The 21676-nt window shown below is 45.9% G+C and overlaps 1 protein-coding gene across 8 annotated transcripts in view; it reads right to left on the reverse strand.

Moving 5' to 3' along the window:
- Positions 1 to 21676, reverse strand: part of DIP2A (DIP2 acetate--CoA ligase A) — a 67548-nt gene that overhangs the window by 37801 nt on the left and 8071 nt on the right. For 4 of the 8 annotated variants that reach the window (XR_003003619.1, XM_024748055.1, XM_024748056.1 and 1 more), the window contains 8 exons: positions 19567 to 19704; positions 12466 to 12585; positions 11143 to 11340; positions 5933 to 6024; positions 3030 to 3140; positions 1740 to 1863; positions 1285 to 1394; positions 843 to 945 (listed from right to left, as the gene is read on the reverse strand). Coding sequence is in view for 7 of the 8 variants with exons in the window: in XM_024748055.1 (XP_024603823.1) it covers positions 843 to 945; positions 1285 to 1394; positions 1740 to 1863; positions 3030 to 3140; positions 5933 to 6024; positions 11143 to 11340; positions 12466 to 12585; positions 19567 to 19704 (996 nt within the window). In the remaining variant the exon portion in view is untranslated. Of the gene's footprint in view, positions 1 to 842; positions 946 to 1284; positions 1395 to 1739; positions 1864 to 3029; positions 3141 to 5932; positions 6025 to 6375; positions 6395 to 11142; positions 11341 to 12465; positions 12586 to 19566; positions 19705 to 21676 lie in introns of those variants that run through there. The other 4 variants (XM_024748060.1, XM_024748057.1, XM_024748058.1 and 1 more) reach the window with 3 other exon arrangements.

The following is a 21676-nucleotide window of genomic DNA, read 5'->3' on the forward strand; positions in this document are numbered from 1 at the left end:
TGCCGAGCGTGCTGTAGGGCGCAGCGGTAGCTGGGGTCCCAGGGCCGCTTCCAGCACAGCCCTGAGCTCAGAGCTCAGGCAGAGGACAGAGCCTGGGGCTGCCAGGCACACCCACAGGAGGAACACCCAACAGTGAATAGGAAGTTTGGTTTGTGTGCCAGGAAATGCTGCTGCGTTCTGCTAAGAATACTGTACACACGTTCCCTTGTTGGCTAAAGAGCCCAAGTTATAGGTGATACATGTATGCTTAGCACTGGACCTGAAGAAAAAGAAAACCGGGGGACCCGATTTGATAGAATTTAAAAAAAATTACGCAGGCCCTTGAACACACCTAAAATCCCTTGCCCGCTGCCCTCAGCTAGCCCTTGCTTCTAAACACTGAGATTTCAGATTTTACACATACCACTCAATTTACTTCCTAGTTTTGTTCAATTCCAGTATTTTAGTGGAAAGAAGTAAAGTTCTCTACGTTACATAGCTGATATTTCACAGTAAAGGGGGAGCTGCCGGTACATTGCCAAGAGACAAGCCCTGACCACAAATATTCCACTGGTACAGCTGAGTGTGTGACAGCTTAAGCCAAAGCCAGCCACAGAAAACAGTACGAAAAAGTGTGTCCCGATAAGAAAATGCAAAATGCGCTGCCCCTCAGCCCACTGGGCACAGACCAATGGGTAGTGAGTGGGTTTCACGCTCTGTAACGCCAATGTCCAAACTCCACCTGTCCAGGAGAGCAGAGGCCCCGAGCTCGCGAGCCGCACGACCTGGATTAAACAGCAGATGCTACGCGGACAGCGTCCAGGTGCCTTGTGCCCGGCTGGAGAGCCGCCCCACACCCTCACCTTCTGAGTAGCCGCATGCCTGGGTCAGAGCCTGGCACTGTGCCAGCAGGGATGCGTGGGACACTGCGACCCCCACGGTGCTGCCTTCTTTGCTGGTTTTATACTGAAAGATTTCAAAAGCACAAGCTTGTTAGGCGATGTCTCTGGAGGCCGTCCCCCTTCACCAACCATCAGTTCAACTGGAGCGCACCTCACGCCCAGGCCCTCGAGGTGACACCCTCAGCTGAACTTGGGTCACCCTGGGCAGGTACCGAAGGCGACAGGGCACGCGGGCTGGTCCCCAGGGGAGGATCTCAGTGAGTTCCCACAAGACACCTCATCTTTCTGGGGTGAAGGCAAAGCACAGAAGCTGTTGCCTGTGATCTAAGCAGCAGCAGCTACACTCGGGGAACAAGCCCTGAACACGGGGGTCTGTTTCAGCCTCGCCAGGCGAGGTGGCTACCTCGATGTAGGCGGTCCCGGCCCCCGCGTCCTGCGCCGATGGGTGCCAATCCTTGGGGGGCTTAGTCAGGTGCTTCCCGTCGATCACCAGCCAGGTGAGGGGGGGCCAACCTGTGAGGGTGCAGACAGGGACACGGCAGAGGCGAGGGTCAGGAGTCTTTGCTCCCCGCAACGGCGCCTCTGCCGCCCAACGTGCAGCCCGAGCTGCTGACAGCTGAGGAGCCTCGCCTCACTGAACCTTTATGAACTTATGTCTGACGGCCAGTGGCCCCCAGGCTGGACAGCACAGGTCGAGAGCCTGACCCAGGCGAGGAGGAAGATTCCCCAAGGCCTAGAACACGGCCTTGCTTTTCCTGACGGCCCTTCCGTCTCTGTAACAGTCACTGGCAGGAAAGGACGCCCGAGGGCCTGGTTTGGCAGAGAACTGGGCCACATGCTGCCCGCCCACAGGCCCACCTTTGAAGGCCGCCACCTCTCCGGTCTGGGCCTTGGGCAGGCCTTTCTGACAAGCGTCCGTGGTCAGGGCCAGGGCGACGCCACAGCTGCCCAGCAGAAACCCGACCTGCTGGCTGCCAGCGTCCTGCAGAAACAGAGAAGGCAGAGGTGCTCAGCTCACACAGAGCAGAACTCTTTCTCTCAGCCCGTGGAAAATTAGGACAATTCAGCCCTGTGTAGGTATATACCATAGGTATATACTATGTTTTCATCCAAATAAAATACAATTGTTTTTAAATTTGAAAGATATATTTTCTGCCATGACATATAAAGTTCTGGGTAATGGGCTAATTTCTCAAACTTTTTTCTTGCAAATGACATTTAATACCGTTTTAATAAACTCCAAACATAACAGCATTGAAATTTACTGATTAATACGGGCAGGCCTAACCTTTAGCAATCTTAATTATTTCCACACAGAATATGTCCTTCAGTAGAGTTTTATCATTTTCTTCTGATAAATTCTACAAACTCTAGTTTTACCCTAAGAATCCTGGTATTCGAATATCTGTTCACCTATATTGTCCTTTGGGATATACTGCTTTGATTCACAAGTTCACCTTTGGGATCCTTGAATATTTCTTGCTGGTAACGCTCACGTGAACCACTGCCTGAACACTGGGACACCACAGAAAACGAGGATTTTCCAAAACACATGCTGAATCTACTCCTAAAATGATCTATTCTTCAATAATCAGATTACTGGCATTTATACCTAAAATGTAATAGCTACCTAGAACACCAGCAACCCGCCCCCTGCCCCGGCCAGAAGTCATCTGTCAGCGATGAAAGCTGCTCGCTGTTATGCAAGTGAACAGAAACGCAAGAGAATGTCATATGTTTAAAACTATCACTTAGAAGCGAGCTAAAAGACATCTCTGTAATGATTTACTTATCCCCAAGAAATGAAAGTTATTATCAATAAACACACCATTTTGAGAAATGATTTAACAAAACCTCATCAAATCCCAACTTCTATGCATTGGAGGAGAAAATGTTAGTTTCTGTTGGGAAATTCAAGCAACTGATACTGGCCCCACCAACAGCTGTTCCAGTGCCCTTGTCACCAGCGAGATACATAAAAGGAGCGTCTGGAGATGAAGCTGCTCTAATCTCTCTGAGACCCGCCGGCCTGTCCCCCGGCTCCAGACGGTACCTGGAGTGAGGAGACTAAGGCCTGCGAATGGACACGTGGACTTCAGGACGCAGCCTCAGAGACCGTGAACCTGGGGCCTGCACCGCGCTTGCTACCTTTCTTGTTAGTGGCACTTCGATGGGGACAGGAACCAGCTCTGCCAGGAGACACCCATAGAACGCAACAGTGAACATGACAGGGTCGCTATTAGGAAACACCAGTGCCACCTACGAGAGTACAAAGGAAAACTGTGAAATCCACTGGTGAATAATTCAGTCATCTGAATGCCTGCTGCTGAGACAGAAAACGTTACTTTGAGTGCTAACCCTTGGTCCATAAGTGTCTGCAGCCATGTAACTTCTAATACACAGTCTTTAGGTTACGGTCTTTACCTCGCACGCGACAAAATAATGTTAAACTCCTGGGGCTAGAGGCAAGCGCAGCTGGGTCTGCCCGCGGGGTCTAGGTCCAGCTCCGTCCACTCTGACCATCTGGGCAGCAGCGACTCAGGGAAGGAAGCGATGGACCATCACCCACCATCAAGTAGCCCAGGTGAAAAACAACTGGACATGAGGAGGGAACCAGGAATCAAAGTCTATCAAAAGGTCTTCCAAAAGAAAAAATCCTGACACCAACGGTTTACTTGGACAGACCTTCGCTCAAGACCGAAACATTAACAGAGGAGGGTGGTGGGCAGAGAACTCCGCAAGACCCCTACGGCTGCCCTCTCAGAGTCTCCACGGGGGGCCCACTCCCTGCTCCCACCTGGTCATCATGCTGCCACTGTTTAAATTACATATTCTATTACATTTACCTTACATTTTTATTTTTATGAAAAAAGTTTGAAAGTTGGTGTTAATAGCATTTGTCCCACGATTAAGAACTGTGACCTTTAGCCTCAAGACCGGATGTCTGGTAGAACATACATGTCCTTAGAGAATCTGTTATAAAGGTTGTGTGTGTTCACTTTTATAAAGTATGTTATCACAGGAGGATGAACTTGCCATTCATTTCCAATCACTAAATCAATTGCTAACTGTGATTTCATCAATCCTTTATAATTAACCCAGTTACATGGATTCACTTGCAAGTCAAAGAAGTATCTGGAAGTCCTTGTCCTTGCAAGAACTTTCTTCAAGAGAAAGAAATTTGTGATTCTTAGAATCATTTTAAAGCACAACGTAAGTCAGGGGTTCTGAGAGGTTTGTTCTAAAACACCAGGTATCATAAGGAATCATTCCTGTACTGTTTACGTTTCTACAGCCAAGCGTGCCCCTTCTCTCTGGTGGTGACAGCCACTGCCTCTTTCACCGGCTTCCCTTCCTCTGTGTGCACTGGCCAGCTTGCTCGGAAACGCCCCGCTGGGTGTGTCAAACCTGTCAATAGTATTTCTAAATAGCCAACCGGTCAGGTAAGCTCCTGGGTTTCACCAGCTGCTGACCAGCCTGCCCACCTGGGGCCTCGCCCTTCTGGTCCTGTCCGGCTGCTCCTCGCCCGCAGCTCGCAGTCACCCTGGGCCACCCTGGTGGCTCTCCTGTTTGGACCACTCACTCCTTTGTGGGAGCGCTCCCTCTGTGAGCTTCCCAAGAAAGAGCCCAGTCTTCCGAGTCCTGCCTGTCTGAGAATGGTGCCCCACCCTCACATCCGCCGACTGCCCAGGAAGACCGCACTCCCTCTGGGCTTCCGAAGCACAGCTGTCTCCCCCAGTGCCACACTGAGAAACTGAGGCCCCCTGGGGTTGCTGGCCTCTGTGCACAGCCCACTTTCCCCAGGAGGCCGCGAGGTTCCTGCAACCTGCCCTAGCAGCACTGAGGTAAGCGAATTAAAAACTTTCTACTCTCTGTTCCCCCTTCTCTTTCTGGAAATCCTATTAGTCAGATGTCGGCCTTCTTGATCAAGTCTAATCTGCACCATTTTTCCTTCCTACTTTCCATCTCGGTCTCCCCCACTAGCATCTTCTTGTTGATTTATGGAGCAATATCTTCACCTCAGATCTCCAGGGATATTAAGACTAATTTAAAAAAAAAACAAACTGTTTTCTGTATCTAGCTTTCCTCCAAGTAGGTCTGCTTCCTCTTCCTCCCTCCCTCCCCCCACTTTCCCCTTTTCTTTTTTTCCCCATTTTTTGCCCTTTGGTTGTGCTCTTTCACGTTGAAGTTTCGTGGTCCATAAATGTCCTTGGCTACTGGTCCACATTAAAGACTGAGGCACTTGAGAGCAGTCTGAAACCCCACACCATCCTGTCAACCTACAGCTTCCCTGCTGGGTGACCTGACCTCAGGCAACCTTTCTCACTGGGGATTTCACGGCTGAGTATGCTGGCTTTCACCATGCTGGACCTCCCGCTACACCAGGGTTCCCCAAGTCTGGCTCAGTTTGCCTAGAGCAGTGCTGTGTAGCAGAACTTCCCACAATGGTGGAATCGTTTTTTCTCCGAGCTATCAAATATGGTAGTTAGCTGTCAGCCACACGCAGTGACTGAACCCTGGAAATGGGGCTCGTGCAACTAAGGAACTAAAACTCTAATTTCATTTAATTTGGGTTAATTTAAACAGCCCCCTGTGGCTATTGCCAACCATGTTGGGCAGTGCAGGACGAGGAACTAAGCCCCAAGCCTCCTCTGAGTTCTGTTCTGGCCACATGGAAGAGGGAAGGAGATGAATATAAAACACACAGAGTTTCAAAGTAAGGTCAACGTTTCTTCACAAAACTTAAGCTTTGGAAATGTAGCACTGATTAATATCTGACATTAATATTTTTATTAAAATCAACACATATGAAGTCAAAGAGAAAAGAGGTTTAAGAATCAGGAAAGGGGCAATAAGGGAGAATAAAAGGAACGATCATTTTACCTACATCAACACAAACTTTTTCCACATTTAATATGTTTTCATTGCTGACTTAAATCCCTTGTATTAATGCTGTAAATCGGAACAACTGAGAGCACACTGATGTCAATGAAACAGATTTTTAGTCTCCATTCTCACTCACTCCAACAAAGGTGCATTTGGTTACTTACTCTGTCTCCGGGTTTAAGTAGCGGTTCATTCTTACTAGTCAGTTTATTAAGTAGAGTATAAGCTAGTTTTAAACTCCGACTCCAAAGTTTGCCTAAAATAAAATAGAAATAGTAAGCAATGTAAAATTTAAGAAACTAATCATTAACATTTTAGCGCAGCAATCACAGCATCCCACTAGCACCCATTATTGCCCTACTGCTGAGATTCAGGTAGTTTCCAATTGGTAATTATTTTGCACAATGCTGCAATGAAGTTTTCTCTTAAAAACAACTTACAGACTTATTTTTTTAACAGAAAAGTAAAACAGCATTTTATTATAGAAAATTTAGAATGTAGAAAAGCCAGCTGAAAAAAGCATTCTTTCTGTTATATATGTATACACACAGACGCACACACACACACACACACACACATGCATAATTTTTAAGAAACGGGATCATACTTCACCCTTTTTTCAATCAACATTGCACTGTGAATGCGTTTTCCTGTCTTTGAATGTGTCTCAATTATATCCCTGATAAGAGTGGCATATAAATCATTTAACCTTTACAACAACAATTCATGAGGTGGGTCCATCTTCATCTCTGCTTTCACTCAAGAGGAGACAGTCAGGGAGATGTTAGGGAACCTGGCAGAGCCATGGGCGGCTGGAGGGGAGCGTCTGGACCCCTCCTGAAGGTGCCCAGCCCTGTGGGTGCTTCCCTGAGGAACGCGGCACATGATACGCGGGACAGTGAAGGGCAGGGGGAGAGGGGGAGGAAGACAGAAACGCCTGAGTCCACCCCAAACCGGAAGCAGCCCTCCCACTCACCCTGCGCGCGTGCGGTGCTGAACGCAGGAAGACAAAGCCGTCCTTCACCCTCCCCACCCCTGGGCAAGCACGCGGCAACCACACGCCCTTTGCTGTAAATAGTCTAAACTCGGGCACAACGTTGTGAGATAAGTGAACTGTGGGGCCTGAGAAATAAATGAGAAAAATAGTCAGCTCAAAACACCGCTGCCTTTGCCTAAATAGAAAGGTCAACTCAAGATGTTAATAACTGTAACGCGTAAAGATTTCCAAACTGAATCCAGATATTTATAAAAAGAAAAACGCATCATGACCTCTCTGCAACCACGCAAAGAGGTTTAACAGAAAATCAACATAATTTGTCACATTAACAGAATAAAGGTGAAAAAAACTAAAATAATTTACCATTCAGGATTTTAAAAATCCTTCTTAAATTTGGGATGAAAGGAAACTTCCTTAATGTGATTGTTAAAAGTCATCTTTAAAAATTCCACAGGCGGCATCATAACTAATGGTCAGATATTGAAAGCTTTCCCTCAGAGAGCAGGAGTAAGTCAAGGACAGCTGCCTTTTACTGAAAGTCTCAGCCAATGCGACTGGGGTGAAAGCGGCAGAGAAGGTAAAACAATAAGAAACAAAACTGTCATTATTTGCAGAAGACGTGACTGCACATATCATGAATCCTATAACTGAAATCAGCAAGGCTATCAGATATAACAGCAATACGCAAATAGCATTTAATATCTATGTGCCATCAATAAACAGCAAATAAAAATTTTAATGATACTATTTATAATAAGATTTAAATAAACATGCCAAATATCTAAGAAAATGTGTTACAAAAAATATGCAAAGTCTCCCCCTCCCCCCAGAAACTTATAAAACAGTGCTGAGGTTGAAAAAGATTTGAATGAACGGAGGAACCTATTATGTCCATTTGCTAGAAGGCACCGTAATGCAAACGTGCTAATTCTCCTCAAACTGCTCGAGGCAACGATAACCAAAACCTCAACAGGTGTGTTTGTGGCACCTGACACGAACTGACACTGAAATACCAGGGCGAGAGAAGCCTAGACATTCTGGAAGAAGGAGACAAGACAGGAAGACTTTCTCAATGGACGTCAAGACTATTATAAAGCGACAGCAACTCAGAGAGCGTGGCTGGGACTTCCTGCGGTCCAGTGGTTAAGACTTCGCCTTCCAATGCAGGGGGTGTGGGTTCGATCCCTGGTTGGGGAGCTAAGATCCCACATGCCTCGAGGCCAAAAAACCAAAACATAAAACAGAAGCAACATTGTATGTAACAAATTCAATAAAGACTTTAAAAACTGTCCACAACAAAAAAATCTTTAAAAAAAAAAAAGGCCTTCCCTGGTGGCGCAGTGGTTGAGAGTCCGCCTGCCGATGCAGGGGACACGGGTTCGTGCCCCGGTCTGGGAAGATCCCACATGCCGCGGAGCGGCTGGGCCCGTGAGCCGTGGCTGCTGAGACTGCACATCCAGAGCCTGTGCTCCGCAACGGGAGAGGCCACAACAGTGAGAGGCCCGCGTACCGCAGAACAAAAACAAAAACAAAAACAAAACAAAACAAAAGAATTACAGAGCCATCTCTCTAATGAGCACAGATGCGAAGACCCCAAACAGCATACTGGCCACTAGAATCCGGGCGTTTATTGAAAAGATATCTTGGCCAAGTGGGATTTAATCCAGGAATGCAAGGGCTGCTTTACATTTGAAAATTAATCAATGTAATTCATCAAATTAGTGGAGGAGGGCAGAGAAACTGTATGGTCAGCTCGATGAAGCAGAAAAAGCCAACCCATGGTGCGAAACTTTCAGCAAACTAGAAACAGAACTTCATTATGACAAAGAATTTCTACCATAAAAGAAGCAAAAAAGCTACAGTAAACAGCGTACTTCAAGACCAATTGCTTTCCACCTAAGACAGAGAAGGATTCACACTGCACTGGCGGTTCCAGCCTGTGCAGTGAGACAAGAACGGAAACCGAAGGTGTGAGAACTAGAAAGGCCTAGACAACACCGTCATTGCTCACAGGGGCTCAACTTGTGCACAGGATGTCCAAAACTACTCATTAATAGACCAAAAAGAATTAATATGTCACTTTAACAAGATCACTAGATACAAAGCCACCATTTAAAAGATCAATTGCATTTCTATTTACAAGCAGCAATTGAGTAGAAAAAAATTTAATCATTCCATTACAATAGGAATAAATCTAACGAAAGAAGCTCAAGACTCCTGGACTCAAAAGCGTAAAACGTCACTGAGAGAAACTAAAGTAGGCCTTCAAAGGCGGGATATTCCAGGGTCATGAGCTGGAAGATCCCATAAATGCAACGACACCGATTCGCCTCAAGCTGGACAATGGGTTCAGTGCGCTGCCAATCAATATCCCAGAAGGATTTTTTTCTGGAAATGGACAAGCTGATTCTAAAGTTTACTTGGAGGGCTTCCCTGGTTGATGCAGTGGTTAAGAATCCTCCTGCCAATGCAGGGGACACGGGTTCGAGCCCTGGTCCGGGAAGACCCCACATGCCACGGAGCAACAAAGCCTGTGCGCCAAAATTACTGAGTCTGTGCTCTAGAGCCCGTGAGCCACAACTACTGAGCCCGTGTGCCACAACTACTCAAGCTCACGCACCTAGAGCCCGTGCTCCGCAACAAGAGAAGCCACCGCAGTGAGAAGCCTGCGCATTGCAACAAAGAGTAGCTGAGTAGCCCCCGCTCACTGCAACTAGAGAAAGCCCGCCTGTAGCCACGAAGACCCAACACAGCCAAAAATAAATAAATAAGTTTACTTGGAAATGTAAAGGGCCAAGAATAGTCAAGGAGGGCTTCCCTGGTGGCGCAGTGGTTGAGAGTCCGCCTACTGATGCAGGGGACATGGGTTCGTGCCCCGGTCCGGGAAGATCCCACATGCCAAATCTTGAGGTGCAATCGCAGAGCTGGAGGACTGACATCCAACACAGACTCGTAAAGCTCCAGCAACTCAGCAAGCGCGGATGGTGAAGAGGACAGACCCACAAGTACAGTTTTCACCTGACGGATGACAAAGCCATATCTAGGGGAAGGGCTGCTTCTCAACAAATGATAGTGGGTCAATTCCATTCAAAGGAGAGTAAATGAGTCCAAGTTCACACCATACACAAAACTAAACTGTAGATGGATCATAACAACAAGTGTGAAAAGTAGAACGAGTCTTCAGAAGAAGACTCGGAGGAGGAGAATGCCTTTGTGACCTTAGGTCTGGCAAAGACTTTCTACACAGAACAGAAAGCACAAACAACGGAGAAAACAGATAAATCAGACTACATTAACCTAAGCCTAGGTTAAGGCTTCTTATTCATCTAAAGCCACAATTAAAAGTGTTAAAAGGCAGTGCAAAGGGTGGAAGAAGATATTTGCAAAACATGTACTGGACAAAAGGTGTGTATCTGAAACATAAAAAGCATTAGCAAGCACACAGAAAAATGAGCCAAAGATCTGGGTACTTCATAGCACGAGGTGTTCAAGCTGCCAGTAAGCACGTTAGAAGCACCCTCAGCACCAGGCACCGGACACCACGATGCTCCCTCAAGGAAGGCGAATGGGAACAGGCAGTACCCAGTGCTGGGACTCCTCCCCCAGGGCTGGGGGTGTGGAAAGAGCTCGCCAGCTCGTCCTGAAGCTGACGTGCGAGTCCTACGCCCACAGCAGCACGAATGCCTACACGTCCACCTCAGACCCACAGAGAACGTTCACAACAGCCTGACACGCAGCAGCCCCAGAGCGGACACAACCCAGACGCCCACCTGCCGCTGAGCTCAGACGTTGCATTCTCACAATGAGATACCGTCCATCAACGAGAATGAACTGACCACGCAGCACACAGCACAGGGATGAACCTCAGACAACGCTGAGCAAGACGCAGCCCAGAGCACCTCGGACTGGCTCACACCCAGTGGTCAGCAAGGCGCTGGCCTCGGCTGTGGGGGGCGCCGGCCTGGGGGCCAAAAGTGCCTCGGGGCTGAGTGCTCCGTGAAAACATGTCCAGCCAAATGCATGCGATTCGTGTTACATAAACACATAGAATGGAACCAAAAGACGCCAAACGAAAAACACATACTGCTTGACGCCACTTGTCCAAAGTTCAAAACGAGACAAAACTAAACTCCACTGTTCAGAAATGCACACACAGATGTGAACTCTCGAAACCACCAGGCAGGAAGTGGTCCCCCGGTGGGGGAAGGGCAGTGGCCTGGGAGGGGCCCCTGGGGGGAGGCGAGGTTCTGTTTCCCTGCCAGTTGTGTCAGCTTGTCAGGAATCTGTTCTCTCACGGTCCTCAAGCTGCACGGCTGTTGTACGACATGTAATATTTCACAGCTAGCCAGCGCCCAGCTGCTTTCTGTTGACACTTGCCATAGGTGAGGGTGTAGACGGCCTTCCCCGTGGTATCCAGGGCGGTCAGGCACGGGGCTTTGGGCTGCGTGGTGCCCCACTGCTGCAAGGTGGCCAGCAGCGACGGCGGCCAGGTGCTGCCCACGGCCAGCAGCTCCCCCTTCAGCACCGCCGTCTGGCCGCCCTCAGGCTTCGGCTGATCTGGATCTGGTTGCTGCGCTACAAGCAAAACCGAGCATGAAAAGCAGCATTTCACAGAACCAGGCACATACTCTACCGTTAGGCATTCACATTTTATACTTTTCTTCCTTAAAAATACCAATTTTAAGAAGGCTATTAGATTTCCCCATCGTTGTAACAGTCACAGACCAACTGAGCAAGGATGGAAAGAGAGCTAGTCATGGATCAAGATGAACCCTGGCTACTGTAACCCCAGGATTACAACGACCCCCAGGCTTTCACCCAGAAGGCACCTGAGAAGCAGGTGTCCCCACTTATAAAGGATGAGAGTAGAATCACCACTTCAGTTTAGGTGCTCAAACCACGTTGAATGAAAAGAATAAAGTAAAATCTATTACGTTTCCAGTGGATATGTCATCAAGATTTGCCCAAATGTACGAAAGACTTCCTAAAAAGCATTCATAGCATTGAACTCTGAATTTGAAAGGCGTGATCTGATTACACAGACGTGCCCTAACAGCCATGTCTAATCCTCAAGTAGGAGGAGACACCAGAGCTTGTCTGTGGGACTACCGCACAGCAGAGGTGCAAGGCCGGGGGCAGGGGGTGGCCTGGTGTCCCGAGGCCCCAGCCACACGTCACACGCTGCTATCTTGTATGGGGCTTCACTTCTCTTACTTTTCTACAGATTTATACTCCTTTCTGTTTCTTGGTAATTAAAAAAAATAAGTCTATTTTTTTTTTCTCTAAATATATATATCATTCATAAATGAGAGGCTAAAATCCTGAAAAAGAGCCCAAACTTTGCTAAAGATATAATACTTTAAAACCAAGGGGAAAATAAATAAATAAATAAAACCACGGGAAGACAAGTATTTCACATTTAAAGTTTAAATAAAAATTTAAATCGTGGAAGTAAAATGAAATCTTAGATGTATTCTAACAAAGTACTAACCACTGGACCAGAGGCACAGAGAGACGCTGTCTCTTAACTATGAGCTGTTGACACAGAGCCCGAGGTCATGTGTGATGCTGAGGTCCCCACCACACACGATGACCACAGAGTCTGGGTCTGACCCACATATGAAGGATGTTTGCCTGTGTCCTCAGATGTAACGGCCGCCCTGTCTGCACAAACTAGTGTGCCAGAGTTGGGACACTCACCTTCCAACACCTCCTCCAAATCATCCACGAAGAACTCCTTCAGTGGAGGGCGCTTTGGTTTCTTCAGGGTGTTAAGAAGCTGCTGGATCTTGGAGGACACTCTGCTGCTCACGGGGACACCTGCCACGGGAAGAGAGCACTGAGGCTGGATGCGGAATCCAGGTCCAGAGACCACCCGCGTGAGTGCGTCGGAACTTGTAAATCCAACCAAGCGCTGGCCCCCTCAAATGGCCATTTTGGAATTTATTAGTTCATCTGACAAATGTATACTGAATGCCTTCCAGGAACCAGAACTTGTTCTAAGCTAGCGGTTTTCAGAGTGGCCCAGGGACCCCTGGGGGTGCCCGAGACCCTTTCAGGGATCACATTATAGACACCATTTGCTCCTTCCCTCTCCTCTCTCACACGTGCACAGTGGAGGTTTCCAGAGGCCACACAGTGCGGGACGCCCAGCAGACGGAACCCACCCAGACGCTGCCCTCTCGCCAGCTATGAGAGACCAGCAACCGCAGCAGACAAGCCTACCCTTCTCACGGCATCTCGTTGTATTAGAACTGTTTTCATAAATATGTGCTACTTATGTTAAGAGATAATAAGCTTATTATTTTTTTAAATGAGTTAGTAAATATTTTTTTTAAATCTTTAGTTTTAATTTCTAATATGGTAAATATACAGAGATATAACCCGCATAAGCTAAAAGCTCTCTGGTGTCCTCCATAATTATTAAGGAACGCCGTTCCGGGAGATGTAAAGTCAGCCAAGACAGATAAGAGTCTGCCCTCAAACAGGTCACCGTCTGCTGCACAAAACCCAGCAGAAATACATACATGTGCTGGTGGAACAGGGCACCAGCCTCGGTGACAAGCGCTCCGAGGAAAAGGCACGTGGGAACACAAGCAGGCGCTCTGGCAGAGGAGGCGAGGGCAAGGCCTGGAGCCCCAGCCACCTCCGTGCACCGCGAGGCAGCTGGCACCTCCCTCCTCCAGGGCTGGGCCAGCGATCGAGAGCTGCACTCACTGGCCTGGTCAGCAGTCTCCCTTGTCCTTTACAACACCAGCACTTTGAAAGAGTCCAGTTCTTTCCATCATTAAGTAGCACTTACCTCATCCTGCGCTTGCTTGAGGTTTTCTCAGGATTCAAGTCAGATGCTGCATTCCTGGCTGAAGCAGTACCTGAGCATCACGTCCAGACCCACGGGACACCCACCTACCCTCCGGGAGACGCAGGTTTCTGTCACCCGGGCCATGTGCCGTGCAGGGCTCCACTATCGGTACTATTTTTGGCTTGTGCCACCAATAAGAGTGTGAGAGGAGACACTTCAGGACCTCACGAGTATCCCGATCTTCACCCAGCTCTCCCTCCATTTAACAGCCACTGGTCGTTCTGCCAGAGGCAAGGTTTACTGCAACGGTTGCCGAATTACTTTCCAGCTTGAGCAGTCCACTGACACTTACAGCTGACGCCTGACTTCCTTCCTCCCTTCCTGGTTCTCCTGAGAGGGACAGGTACTGAAGGCCAAGGCCTGGCGGCTCGGTGTGCTCACTGCTGCCGCTCTGTGTCTTTCTTCTTCTAACACACAGAGCTGAGAACGTATGCTGTGCACATGCACATGTATGTATCCATGGATATGCACACCCCCTACACATACAATACACATGTGCACACGGGCCGCGTAACCGATACAGGTCTCTATCCTAGAGCCCCGAGTCCACGCCAGGGCCCCCAGTGCTATGCTCCACGTCTGGGCGCCTTCCTTCTGCAGCGAGAACCCTGGCTCCTAACACCAACACCTTCGCTCAGTGCTATCACAGATACAGAATCAGTTCCAACTGTTGTACCCAAACCACTACAGAAGCAAAGCTAGGAACAAGAGTTCAGAATTGGTTTTCTGTGCTTCCTACACAGCCTCGTCCCAGACCGAGGGTGCTGTGTCCATCACTGACCTCTGTCAGCTCTCTCCCCTCACCCTCTTAAGGGTGACTACGTAGTTCTTGGAAATACAATCAGGTTTGTTTACTTACGACTCCTTCTAGTTTTAGGGTTTTTCCCTTCCTTCCATCCATTAAGTTTATGTTTCGAATGTGTAGAATGTACTTCTAAAAATCACAACTATATAAAAAGATGAACTCAAAGAAATGTCACTCCCTCCTAAAGTCCTTCTGCCCACCCCACCCCATGCACCTGCGGGTTGAACCAGCCCACTGCTTTCTGGCTTATCCTTCCTGCATTTCCTTCTATAGAGATAGTAGGTTTATGCTTGCTTTATTTTCCTATTTCTCACACAAAGGGCGGTGTACTATAAACGTTCCTTTACTCTTCGCCTTTTCACTTAATGTCTCCTGGAAAAGCACCTCATTCCAGGTCATAAAGGTCTTCTCGCTACTCCTGGCAGCTGCGCGGTCCGCCACAGTGTGAATGTACCAGGTTTATTCAACCAGTTTGAGAGGCTTGGATAACAGGTACTTCCCAATATTTTGGAGGTATAGACAGTGCTGCGATGAACGACCTCGTGTGCATGTGTTTCCTTATTTTTAGAGGTGTGCATTCAGGGTAAACTCCTACACTGGCACTGCTGGGTCCAAATGGAAGCACAGACACAGATCTTACCAACTGCTCTTCCAGAGAGGCTGAGCTGCTTTGCATTCCCACCAACAATGTGTATTTCTCTAATTGCGAAAAAGGCTGAATGAACATCATGTGTAAGAACTATTTTTACATTTCTTTTTGTGAATTGTCTGTATTTTCTGCTTATTTTCCTGTACTAGGAGCTGGCAAACTTTTTCTTAAAGGGCTAGAGAGTAAATATTTGGGGCCGTGGCACCGTCTCTGCCATCACAAAAGCAGCAGACGATGTGGGAGGGGCAGGCGAGGCAGCAACTGAATCAAGACGAACAGAAAAACCTCTCGATAAACACATTCTGGATTTAAAATAAAGAAACTGGAAGAAGAAGAGCAAAGGAAAGCCAGAGTAAGGAGAAGGAAAGAAGTAATATATATGAGTAGAAATAAATGCAATAGAAAAAAAAGATAAACAATAGAGGAAAAACAATTACACTAAAACTGGTTCTTTGAAAGATAAACAAAATCCAGTGAACGCTCTAGCTAGAACGATTAAGATGAAGGGTGAGGAGACCCTAACTGCTGGTGTCAGGACCGGGCAGGACAGCATCACAGGTCCCACACCAACCCACAATGAGGGAACCTGTGGAGTGGAGGCAAGACGGACAAACTCCTCCAAAGACACAAAACTGACGTGAGAACAGAAGAGGAAGGAACACTGCTCAGTTCATTTGAGATGAGTATTATCTTGATACCAAAACCAGACAAAAATCCCAGACCAGTATTTATCTCAAACATAGACACAAATCCTTAACAAAATACTAGTAAATCAAATCCACAATATGTAAGAGGGGTAATACACCATAACCAAGTGGGGTTTATCTTGAGAACACACCTTTGGCTTAATCTTCAAAAATCAGTCAATGAAATGTACTATATTAACAAACTATGAAAGAAAAACCATGTGATGAGTTTAACACATTTTAAAAATCATTTAACAAAAATCATGATAAAAATTTTCAGAAAACTAGGGGAAAAAAAGGAACGTCCCCAACCTGATGAAGAGCATCTATGAAAAACCCATGACTAACACCACAATTAAAAATTGAAAAGCGGATCTTTCCCCTAAAATGGGAAACGAGGCAAGTTGTGTCCACTCTTGACATTTCTAACTGACGTTACTACAAGTCCTAGACACTGCAATAAAGCCAGGAAACTGAATGTTCCTACAGGCAAACAATTTGGAAAGAAAAGTAAAATGGTATTCATAGACAATATGATCATACACGTGGAAATCTTACAGAATCTACCAAAAAGACTACTAGAATTAATGTAAGGTCAATATACAAGAACCGACTATCTTTCTCTAGATGAGCAATAAACAACTGGAAAAAAATTTAAATACCATTTGTACAATAATAGCATCAAAAAATATAACGTAATTTTTTTTAATGTACACATTTTTAAAGTATTTATTTATTTATTTGGTTGCACCCGGTCTTGGTTGTGGCAGGTGGGCTCCTTAGCTGCAGCAGGAAGGCTCCTTTGCTGCGGCTCGCAGGCTCCTTTAGTTGTGGCATGGATCGAACCCGGGCTCCCCGCGTTGGGAGCGCAGAGTCTTAACCGCTGCGCCACCAGGGAAGTCTCTATTCTGAGATAATTTTAACAAAATATGTGCAATACCTGTACACTGAAAGCTACAAAACAGTGCTGAAAAATTTTTTTAAAGAGTTAAGTAAATGGAGAGATATACCATATTTATCAATTGAAACATATGGTATTGTTAAGATGCCAATTCTTTCCAAATTGATCTAGAGAGTCAGTGAAGTACCAGTCAAAACCCAGCAGGAATTCTGGTAGAAGTTAACAAACTGATTTTAAACTATATATTAAGATACAAAGGAACTGGAATAGCTAAGGCAATTTTTTAAATGAAAAGAAGAGTTGAAGACAAACTACAGTACACAATTTCAAGATCTATTATATAATCCCCCCACACACACACATATACATATATGATCATGACAGTGTGGTACTGGTATAAGGACAGACAAAGCAGTGGAACAGCATACAGAGCCCAGAAACGGGCTTCTCTCATATGCGGTCCACCGATCTTCACTAAAGATGCCAAAGAAACTGGATAGGGAAAGAAGGGTCTTTGTATTACATGATCCTAGAACAACTGGACACCCATATACAGCAAAGTGAACTTAGGTTCATACCTTGCACTGATATTAAACTTAACTCAAAATGAATCATACACCTAAACATAAAACATAAAACTATAGGAGAAAACCTTTATGACCTCGGGTTAGGAAAATATATCTCAGATATGACACAAAAATAGGATCCATGAAAGAAAAAAATGGTAAACTGGACTTCATCAAAACTAAAAACTTCTGCTCTCTGAAAGGCACTATTAAGAGAATGAAAACACAAGCCATAGACTGGGAGAAAGTACAATTTGTAAACCTGATAAAAAACTTGTATCTAGATTATATAAAGAACTCTCAAAACTTAGTAAGAAAACAAACAACACATTTTAAAAAGTAAGCAAAAGATTGGAACAGACTCTTCTAAAAAGATATATAGATGGCAAATAAGCACATGAAAAGATGCTAAACATCATCAGTCATTAGGGAGATGCAAATTAAAACTATAAAGAGATACCTCTACACACCTATTAGGATGGTTAAAATTTAAAAACCGACAATACCAATTCTCGGCAATGATGTGGAGGAACTGGGACTCTTTTTTTTTTTTTTTTTTTGGGGTACGCGGGCCTCTCACTGTTGTGGCCTCCCCCGTTGCGGAGCACAGGCTCCAGACGCGCAGACGCAGGGGGCATGGCTCACGGGCCCAGCGGCTCCGCGGCATGTGGGACCTTCCCGGACCAGGGCACGAACCCGCGTCCCCTGCATCGGCAGGTGGACTCTCAACCACTGCGCCACCAGGGAAGCCCGGAACTGGGACTCTTATCACTAACAGCGGGGATGTAAAATGGTACAACCACTTGGGAAATCAGTCTGGCAATTTCTTAAAAAGCTAAAACATAAACCTACTATATGATCCAGGTTTTCTTCTAGGTATTGACCCCAAATAAATGAATGGAGATACCCACACAAAGACTTGTAAAGGAATAGTCACAGCAGCTTTACCTCTAATAGACAAAAACTGGAAACACCCCAAATAGCCATCAGTAGGTGAAAAGATAAACTAGGGTGCATCTGTAGGATGAAATAGATCAAGAAAGGGAATGAACTGTTGATACATGCAAGAACATGGATGAATTTCGAAATGATTTTGCAGAGTGGCAGAGGCCAGACAATAAAGAATAAATGCTGGGCGATTCTATTTATATAAAATCCTAGAAAGTGCAAACTAATCTATAGTGTCAGGAAGTAAATCAGCGGTCGTCTGAGGGAAGCCAAAAGGGGCAGCAAGGACCTGTTACAAAGGCACACAAGGAAGGAAGCCTCCAGGAGCACTGGGTGTGCTGGCTGCAGTGGGGATTTCACGGTGTACATGTCTCTTAAAGCTGATAAAATTACACACGTTAATATGTGCAGTAGAAAATATGTCATTTATACCTCAACCAAGTTCTTAAAATATTTTAAATAGGGACTTCCCTGGTGGTGCGGTGGTTAAGAATCCGTCTTGCAATGCAGGGGATGCTGGTTTGATCCCTGGTCGGGGAACTAAGATCCCACAGGCCACGGGGCAACTAAGCCTGCGAGACGCAACTACAGAGGAGCCCGCGCACCGCGCGCTGCAACGAAAGACCCCACGTGCCACAACTATGTCCCAACGCAGCCAAAAAATAAATAAGTAAATAAATAAATATTTAAAAAAAGAAAATTTAAAGAGTAACAAATTAAAATTTTAAAATCTATCTAACAAATGTAAAGCCTGCTTCATGTTGACTGTTTCTCCTCTTGCACCTGAACAAGGAGCTGAAAGACCTCAACAAAATCTGACCAACTGCTCAGGAGTATAAAACACTCCTGAGATACTCTGGATTTTTCTGCAACTCAAATTTGGCACATTGGAAGGAAAACTCCATGTAATTCTGATAAAAGATACTGGAAACTGTTTCAAAAGGAAATAGTACAAATGAGGAGACGAGACTCAGGCTGACATCTCGGGGCCTGCATGTGGGACAGCCCAGCCATGGCTGCACTGATCACGGGCTGCTGAGGAGGGAGACTGCAGGGGCTGCTGTCCCAGGCAGGGCTGCCCTCATCCTACTGGGTCCACGAAAGGAAACTTCCCCAGCTTCTCATTTTCCCACAGTATCGTAGACCCAAACTCTGGGCGCCTGATTTAAATGTGAAGGTTTTCTCCTCCCTACTCCCCTCTTTCCCTATCTGACCAATTCCGAAGCTATTCCTGATTATTTCTCCGCAAGATATACACACGGGCAGTTTAAGTGCACCAGGATGATACCTGATGGCTGGCTCAGGTTTGCTAAACTGAAGACACCAAGGTGAGGTCCAATACCTGGGCTCTGCTGTCTCAAAAGAAGGAAGAGAGGATGCTCACCACCTGCCGTCTCTAGGACGCTCCCGCTGCCCCCCCGAGGGGCTCCTCTCACGGAAGCCAGCTGTGGACGCTCACAGTAGGTGTGCTGATGCTGTGCGAGGCCCGTGGTGACATCGGGAGGGGCAGAGTGCAGATCTGCTTTTGAAAAACAAACCCAGAATAAAGGTGCTGTTAATTCAGAAGAGCACTAACCTTAAGTTGCTGTTTAAACCCCATTCGGCTGAAGCTTCACTAGCTGAGCTCTAAGCAAGGCATGGAGCATTCTGACTCATTTTGCTTTTCCGGTTGACCGAGGCACATTGGATCCTGTGAACTCTGAACTCCGGACATGGCCCGACAGCACTGCGTGCAGGTGGCCATCCAGTTCTCAGAGGGAACTAGACCAGAACCACCAACTACGGCACAGAGACGGTGCAAGGAATTCGCCTTTCCCAACGGCCTAATGAGGTTTTACTTAGAAATCTCCCTCAATGAAGCAGAAACACATTTTAAATCAATTGTTGTTGGAACATTTTTCATTGTATTATGAGAAAAATTGCCAGGCTTCTATAAACTATCCCCACGTCCCCAAAAGGCAAGTTGGCTCTCATGCAGACACGAACCTTTGCAGTCTTCACAGAGTAAGCCTACACAGATTAAAAACTATCCCTACTGCCAGTTCAAAAGCCTCACTATTAAGAGGCTGCAATCAGTTCTTAAGGCAGAATGTATTAATGTCACATTTAAAGACAAACTATGTCAGATACAGAAAATGTTTAAAGTCACTCCTCCCACTGTCTGAATGTCGACTCTGGGTTTCGTTTTCACTGTATGGCATTTTTATCTGTTCGGATACTGGTTGGCTGAGAGCTGCTATAGCATCTCTGCTACAACCAAGCCTTCCACCAGGAAAGTACCAAGTCTGGACCTAGCGTGACGCTCGTCTACTCTTGAGAATCGATACTGATCTGTAATCTCTTTAGTCTTCAAATGAATGCTCCCACCATCATAGATGGCACTTTGATACTTAAAATTTTTTAATGCCAATCATTTATCTATCATTTCATAACCTAGGCAGTATGCAATCTAAGAATTTTTAAAAATATGTAGAAAGATGAAATTATGTGGCAGAAAAACACAAACTCACTATTAACATAGCAGAAAACACCACCTGGAAAAACGTAACTTTTTGACAAGAGTTTTCACAACCCTTGAAAAAGCTTGATATTAATGAAATTAGCATTTTAAAGTACGCCTATCACAAAGTTCTTTCAGTTTAAAAAGGAATTTCCCTGCCCTTCCGAATCTAGCAAAAAAAAAAAAAAAAACAAAAGAGTGATTTTAACAGCTATTAATGAAAAAAGGTACAAATGGTAATCTCAACTACAAAGTAGTTTCTTAAATAGCTGCAAAAAAATAAGCAAACTACACTCAAAATAAAAATTAACTACTAGAACTTACTGGTGGTGCAGTTGTTAAGAATCCACCTGCCAATGCAGGGGACACAGGTTGGAGCCCTGGTCTGGGAAGATCCCACGTGCCGCGGAACAACTAAGCCCGCGCGCCACAACTACTGAGCCTGCGCTCTAGAGCCCACGAGCCACAACTACTGAGCCTGCGAGCCACAACGACTGAAGCCCGTGTGCCTAGAGCCCGTGCTCTGCAACAAGAGAAGCCACCGCAATGAGAAGCCCGCACACCGCAACGAAGAGTAGCCCCCGATCGCCGCAAGTAGAGAAAGCCTGTGCACAGCAATGAAGACCCAATGCAGCCAAAAATAAATAAATAAATAAATAAATAAATTTACAACAAAACAAAACTGAACTACTGTAATTAAATGTACTGCTTTTAAATATAGGTATTTAATTCATGTCCAAATGTTTTATGTATATGATTTTCCTAACCCAAAATTGAAAATTATATATATTTTTAATTACCTTTACCTAACATTTTCTGCCTCCAATTTTTTGTAGTCATCTTCTTTCTACACTTCTTTCCTTAGCCCAAATTGAAGAATTCTCTAGTGTCAGAAACTAAAACAAAGGGTGGTTTTTATAACAAGGAGAGGGAAATGGAGTATTTTTCAGATTTAAAAATTCAGGTCAAACAGGTAGCATATGAAAGTTACAAA

Source organism: Neophocaena asiaeorientalis, unplaced genomic scaffold (assembly GCF_003031525.2).
Source record: "Neophocaena asiaeorientalis asiaeorientalis breed wild unplaced genomic scaffold, Neophocaena_asiaeorientalis_V1.1 scaffold984, whole genome shotgun sequence".
In the NCBI taxonomy this organism is placed as follows: domain Eukaryota; kingdom Metazoa; phylum Chordata; class Mammalia; order Artiodactyla; family Phocoenidae; genus Neophocaena; species Neophocaena asiaeorientalis.